Source organism: Centroberyx affinis, unplaced genomic scaffold (assembly GCF_046629955.1).
Source record: "Centroberyx affinis isolate AG114_WGS23_722 - 3 ecotype Tasmania unplaced genomic scaffold, CSIRO-AGI_Caff_v1 ptg000760l_1, whole genome shotgun sequence".
Taxonomy (NCBI): Eukaryota; Metazoa; Chordata; class Actinopteri; order Beryciformes; family Berycidae; genus Centroberyx; species Centroberyx affinis.
The window spans coordinates 24,277-31,789 of NW_027279372.1; the positions used below are offsets into that span (position 1 = coordinate 24,277).

Here is a 7,513-nt window from a genome sequence, read left to right on the forward strand (position 1 = left end):
TTAATGGCTTCTGCACCAGTACCTGTATCTATGGCAACAAGATAAACATGTAAATGTGTTCCGCTACCTGCAACATCTCTTTCTGGTAATATATTTTGTGGTATTTTAGTAATTTTAATGATACTTAAGCTATTATGAATTTAGAATTTCTTTCTGGTAATTCTGCCATTTTTTTTTAACCCAGTTTTCATTTGGGTCCAGCCTTTATTTATGCATACACACTCCCTGGTTACTGTTAAAGATCAGCACACTATTTGAGAGTTAGTGGTTTATTTTTACGGTATTTACTTCAACGTTAAAATCTTTTGTCCATCCCCTGTATGTCAATGCATGTATGTAAACCACTGTTTACATCTGCAGTGAGGAAATGTGCTCATGGGTCATTTTCATACCTAATATCATAGGCCACAGGACCTTCCATGCTGAATCCAAGGTAGAAGGACACTTCCTCCTGGCTGTAACCACTGCGTACACCACCCAGGTATACGGGACGCACAAGCATTTTAAGGTTGCCACCATAATGAACATAAATGTCGCTGTTTTCTGATTTTCCTTTGACCCGTAGCAACATCCTTTGGACCTCTGGCTCTTTCCATACTGCACCACTCTGCCAGAGATGGTGCAGGTTACGTGGTTGGCCAGTTGAGCCACTGGCAGAAGCTTGCTGCTTTGAAGCAGAGATCACAAGTTGATCAAGCTTCCCCTTTGAAACTATTCGCTTCAGTCCCTTGGATTTCCCAAGGTAGAAGTGAGCAATGGCGGTTCTTGCTAGAAACATGTAGGAGAAGCGTCGATGAAAGGATTTCTTGACTGATGTGACATAGGTATGGATATTTTTGTATGTTACTAACTCTTCAAGCCTGTGGTCTTTTGTAGGCCACATGAGCAGCATAGAGAGGTAGTACAGCTCTGTAATTTTTGAATGAGTCCCCTCATTTTGCAGCTCCTCATTGAGAAGGTAAACCAACTCCTCATATTTTTTCAGCAATTTGGAGGTGGGCTTGATGCTGTGAAGAACAATGTTTGCCAGGATGAAGTTGACCGTGTCTGACGTGTACTTAGAGGGTGAGTTGTCAAATACAAACTGCCACTTATTCAAAATGTGCTCAATTTCCACTCCACTTTTGTCATTCAAACACTGCAGGAGCCCAGCAAATGAGTCAGCTCGTTTTAGTTCCAGATAGTTCCTCTGATCCGCTATCTCCTGACGTAGACTCAGCTTGGGGTTGTTGGCTTTTTCAGATGCCTTTTCCTGTTCTGAAATACAGAATATCTGTACATACTTTTTAAAGTACTCTGACACCTTGCGTTTGTTTCTGTCATCTGCTGTTTCCCTCTCAAATGACCTAGGCTTTAGGTATGTGAAGTAGTTCTCAAAGAAACTGAAAATTTCCTTCAGCCTTGGCTTCAGAGAGACCAGAAATCTCTCATGGTCTGCCAGGACAGTGACAAACTGCTTAATGGTTGTGTCGCTGATTTCATGAAACTTGTTCACTGGGAGGTGACCTTTGAGGAATTGTAGCATTTTATCCTTCTTACGTCTGTCACTGACACTGAAAAGAGGAATGCGTTGAATAACCTCAAAAAGGATCATCATGACTTCTGTCTCTCCTACATAGCCTGATGTATTGTAGGACCTGTGTCTCTTTCTGCTGCGCAGATCAAATGGATCTATTGGTTCATCCCTCTTGGCTAGTTCCTGTGAATCCCTGAATGCATTTATGGCACTGAATGCTAATTTTAGGCAAGTGTCAAGTGCTTCAGGAGTTAGATCCTCAGATTGCTCAATTTCCTTTTTGAGGTGGCTCTTGTACACCTGTCCGACTGTGTCTGCAATGTAGGAATTAGAATTCTTCCCTTGTGCATCCTTGGCCCACTGGAGGGCAGATTTAAAGTCTTTCTCTTTCAGGTAGAAATGTCTTGCCAATGCTTGCGGCAATGTTGCACTTTTGTCAAATCTGACTGTTGCTCTTTCTAAGACTTCTTTGATTTTGTCATATCCCTCCCTTTTGTCAGATCCCTCCTTATGTATAGCCTCAATCAAAGGAGAGAACAATGTGTCTTTGTCATCTCCCTGTTCTTTTCTGTGACGTGTGATCAGCATACTTTGGATGTTTTGGACCAGGATATCCTTTCCCATGCATGATTTGTAGAGACAGTTACAGTGCAACAGGTCGATTGTTATCTCAGCCAGAGAGAGTTCAAGGACATCAAGACAGTTTCTGGCAATCTCTTGGTGTAAGAACCGTACTGCTTGATATGTGCCATGCTCTTCAACCCTGAAATTGATCAGCAGTGTGGAATATGGATTCATTTTTTCTTCAAACGTTTCTCTCTTCCACAGGGCATTCCTTATACCCACTAACTCTTCACACAGAGAGAGTGACATGTAGGATCCATTGACATAAGTGTTCAGCAAAGCTAAGAAGGAGAACAGCTTTCCTTGTTTGGTAGTTGTGTCCAGAGCTTTAACAATGTTGCTCACCAGATTCTTGATGTAGCTCTCACTGAAATTATTGGTCATGATCATGAAGGCATAGAACGTTTCAGGTTCTTCATGGAAATCCTTAAGTTGTCTTAGTTTCTTAGAAAACAAACTCTGCTCGTTGGTGGACAGCTTGTTGCTGATGAACACATTTGCAATCCGGCTATTCCTGGAGCTCTCTTTAGGGAAGTGGGCTCTCTCACAGTTCAGTATGATTACCATTAGATTATGTCGCTTTCTTTCACTCCCCACACTCAGGATGCACTGCTTTAGGTACTCTACATCATACCAGTTGTCCACCAAGAGGAGAACAGGTGTGTAGTCTGACTGCTCCTGTTTGCCACAAGTCAGCAGGTTTGTGACTTGGATTGCAATTTCACTATTCGATGCCATGTTGTTTTTCACAACAGCACATCTGAATTTCCTCCTCAAGCTCCAAAGAACATGCATTGCTAGAGTTGTTCCCCCACAACCCGGGTGATGAAAAAGATTAATCATGACACATGGAGATGTGTAGCCCCCTACGGGAGTGATGAGGTCAAATAGCTCAATGTATGTGTCTCGTATGATGAATGGCAGGCAGCCTGGCCTCTCCGAAAGGTAAAAGTTCCACCATGTAACTTGTCCTCCTCTGTAAAAGTCCTCCTCTGTTTTCTTCTTGAACTCCTGGAAAGACTCCATTGTTTCAATTTCTGTGTTCTCACATTCATTTTCACTTAATATGTCCAGATCAGTCATCAGCTCCTCATCCCTTTTTGTCAGGAGGACTGAGCTTGAGCCTGAGGATGGCAGGTATCTCCTAGAAGACCGTGTTTGAGGCTCTTTCAGCTTTTGGATGGTGCTATTGATTTCATTGAGACTCAGTTCATAGATGCATTTACTGGTGATGTCCACTTTACAGCGAGTCTCTATGATTTGCTTCCATTGGCTAAACACAGTAGAGTCTTTGCATATGCAAAGCATATTGTCATCCCCTTCTAATGTGCGATAAATTGCACAGAAGGTCTCCATAATAGGGCTTGAGATGTCAGTGATGGCTGAGTGAAGAATGAAGACCACCAGCAGTCCATCCTTAGAAAGCAGATCTGGATTGCAGAGAAATGAAATCATGTTGTTGATATCTCCAGAGCGTTTCTTCAGCCATTCACTAGTTGTTAATGGTTTGTCCATCTCACTCTCCTCATTCACCCGTCCATTGCAGAAGACCCAACTTGTTTGCTTAAACAGATTCAGCTTTCCAATGACAGTTGATACACTGTCCTGGGTGATGTACATCCGTGGGTAGTGCAGATTAGCTATGCGATCCTTTCGGTAAAAACTGCACGTTCCATCGACATCAGACTCTGGGTCAAAATCAAGTACTGCAAGCAACTTCATCTCTTTCAGAAAACCCAAGTGCTCCAGTTGGCTTGAATGACATTTGTTGGTAACAACAATGACTTGAAGGGAGTTCTCCAAAGTGTCTCTTCCACGAGTTATCAATTGTTTGAGCCTTTGGCCCTGGTGGCCTTGACTGAGATGCTTTTCATCTCTCTCCTCTGCTGACCTGCGTGCTGATGCCCAACATTTTACTTCTTCAATCATACTTTTTATCTTCTCCTGGACTATGCGGGGATTAGGATCTGCTAAAATGTTGATTGCCCTGGGGCCATCCCGGACAAACAGACATTCAGTTTTGCACTGTTGCTCCTTCTGTGTTGATGCAATATTTAAGAAAGTATAGAAAACTTTCTCTTGTGTCTCTGAATATGTTGGAACTACATCAACCTCAATCACACATTTGTCTGAAGTTGTTCCATCTTGACATTGAACTTGGAAGAATTTAGGAGGTCTGATGCATGCTCTGGCAACATTTCTGTGTTCTTCAAAGTGCTCGCTCAGACATGATTCAAATGCCTCATTATATTTGCTGAAAGAGGTGACCTTGTGCCCAATTACCTGACCATATGCCTGTCCTGCCTGGTTATTCACTCCAAAATGAATAGTACCATTGGTGCGTGAATTCATGCAGCTTGCAGCAAAACAAAATACTTCTTTTGTGAATTCGTAAAGGATTTCTCTTTCACTGGCCTCCTCTGTGTTTGGCAGAAGCTGATACTCATGCACAGGGTCAAGGAGATTGCTTGGACCGGCTACAGGAGGAAGAATGTCATTTTGTGTGTAAATGAAGGATGGGTCGCTTTTGTCAAAGGGCCGGGTCAGACATATTGGCCTCCTCAGGTGTAGAGATGTTGTGTCCTCAGTATTTTCTCTATGTAATCTCTTGTCATCTGTTGTCTTCTCATCAGTTACAGATTTGATTTTATGTGTCATTGTCTGTATTTTCAACATTGTGGAGCTTAGACTTTGAATTCCAGAGTCCGATGACACTGTTTCAGTCTCCATTGATTCATCAAGATTTCCTGACACCTCCCACCTCTCTGTGCTTGCCCTGTCACCTGCTCTTGTCTCGGATTGCCTCCTCAACTTCTCAACTTGTCGTATGATTTGGATTGCCGGCGCAGGTGGCACACCTAAATCTAACAGGTCTTGTTTCTCAAAGGAGACCAAGCAAGCTCCTGATGTCTCTTGGTCATAGAGTGTCTGTGCAATTCGCTCTGGTACTCGAAGTCTCATGATCAGCCAATCTTTCACATGCTCCTTGGTCCAGTCCTCAATCTTTAGCGGGAATTCATCAAGGTCATTTCCTCTCTGCACACCCAGTGGTAAAAAATAAAGGAAAATAAATGTTTGTGCATTTATAACAGTATTAACAGTCTGGTAATTGTTGCATAACAGGATACATTATTAAGTTACAGGATAAATCATGTCCTGCTCATTGTTGCCCAATTCGTAATTACCAGAGGTGTGACCAAGTCAATTTTGCTCAAGTCCCAAGTTAGGCACAATCTCAATTCAAGTCCCAAGTATAAATGTAGATTACCAAGTCAAGTGCAAGTCAAGTCCATGCCATTAATGTCAAGTCTCAAGTCTAAATGTAGTGCTGTTCTACATTTAGTCAGAACAAATCAAGAGCCCAGCATCAATTTCATATCTTAAAGAAAAATAAATATCTAGGACTTTTCAATATCATTTTAATAGGATAAAAACCTGGTAAGAGCATCATGAGTTTGATTTCTATAATCAGTTACAACTTCAATAAATGCCATCATTGCAATGCAATCATTCCATACAAATTCATAAAACAATTTAAATTCAGTCGTTTGGTAGAACAGATCTCATCACTTTCAATCTAAGTCATTTACACAAACAAGATCTCAAGTCAAGACTTTAGAAACCTTTTCAAGTCATCAAAGTACAAGTCAAAGTCAAGTCTCAAGTCACCAGAACCAAGTCTCAAGTCTTCTCTTCATTCATCAAGTCAGGTCTCAAGCAATTAAAATTGTGACTTGAGTCTGACTTGAGTCCAAGTCATGTGACTCCAGTCCCCGCCTCTGGTAATTACTATAAATGATATAAACCAGAGGCTTTAACATACCATTTTTGCTTGTGCCCCTCCAACAGCCAATTGTGTTCCATGAGATCTCACATTCCTGCACACAGAAAAGAGATTACACTTATAATGCAACATATAATCCAATGTTTTTATCCAATCTAGTCACTCCCATACCTATGAACAATTATTTAATGAAGCAAAACACACTACAGTAACTGAAAAATTAAATAGAATAAAATAACATAACATTGTAAAGTCTTGGACACATTGTTATACATCTCACTGGATGAAAATACACATTTCTGGGAAAATTCACATTCTGTATATTCCCGTGAAATTTCAAATTTACGGGGGTAAACGGAAATATTCTACTTCAGCGTGTCAAGAGCTGCATATCCCAGCACACGTCCGTCCACTTAAAATACCCTGGGATTTCAGGTCCCAGATACTTCCGATTATTCCATTGTGGGTATACGGACATTTCCAGGTCAGTCTACTCCCGTGCCCCAGCTATCAGTTTAGATACCTGGGAATTTCAGGAACCAGAAATGTCCACACACTTTGTACGGCAGATTGATGGGATTTGGAATGGAATGTAGCCGATGATCCACGGCAAAGCCCCCCAAAAATGTGTTCGAAACAGGCCCTGTGACGTTTCAAACAGGCCACGCCCACAACGTGCAGTACAACATCGACATTTTCTGTGGCTGCTTTTTCTGTATTCTGATAATTTATGTGAAATGTATACGGTGTAAATAACGTGTCGTTACCTTTTCACGGTTATCAAAGACCTGCATCATCATTAAAATGTTTATTTTCTGGAAGTCACAAAATGCTAACAAGCTAACAAACTTCAGTGCAAACGTCCGTTCAAGAGAGGGTTCATGCTATCATTTTGAGACTTCAAGAAAAACATTTGAATGATCTTGCTGTTGTTTGACAGTCATGAAAAGGTAACGTAAAATTATTTACACCATATATATTTCATAAAAATTATTAGAACACAGAAAAAGCAACCACTGAAAATGTCGATTTATTGTCCTTTTCACCGCGTCATCGCCATTCTGAAGCAGTGCAACGCAGACAGTGGGACTGTTTTGAAGGGAGCACCTGCTGGGGAGGCAGAACAGGACAGAACATCAGAGAAGGCCACTGAAGCAAGCCCGATCGATCGCCGAAAGTTGCGGCAAGTCACCGGTAAGTCAGTAGGCCAAGGTTACCGTGTTTGTACAGCTACCGTATCGACTTTATTCGTTTAAAAATCTGTTAATTTAGTTGCTAGGTGCGCTAGCCAAACTCCTACCACTAAAAGGCTAGCTTAACGGTAGCGCCAGCCAAGCTTATGCATAACTAGCTCAACCCCAACTTGCTTGTTCATAGATTTTTTTTTTAATGATTTAATGATTTGTTTAAAGGATTTAGGTCGACCAGGGAGCTTTTTATGTGTAATAATGCATTGACAGTGGTGTGGTATGCTGTTGTAAATTAAGGCGCCAAATTTAAATCTGTCAATTTATCGGTAATATCAATCTGTTTACAAGCAACTAAAGCAGATTAATTAATTACTTGATAGAATATGTTATTTTCTACAA

The 7,513-nt window shown here is 41.2% G+C and overlaps 1 protein-coding gene across 1 annotated transcript; it reads right to left on the bottom strand.

Moving 5' to 3' along the window:
* Positions 1-183: 183 nt before the first annotated feature.
* On the bottom strand, positions 184-7,299 carry LOC139644623 (sterile alpha motif domain-containing protein 9-like). Its single transcript, XM_071520059.1, has 2 exons — positions 7,273-7,299; positions 184-5,143 (listed from the first exon to the last, which is right to left on the bottom strand). The coding sequence occupies exons 1-2, from the start codon at positions 7,297-7,299 to the stop codon at positions 374-376; spliced, it is 4,797 nt and encodes a 1,598-aa protein (XP_071376160.1). The 3' UTR covers positions 184-373.
* Between the last annotated feature and the right edge of the window lie 214 nt (positions 7,300-7,513).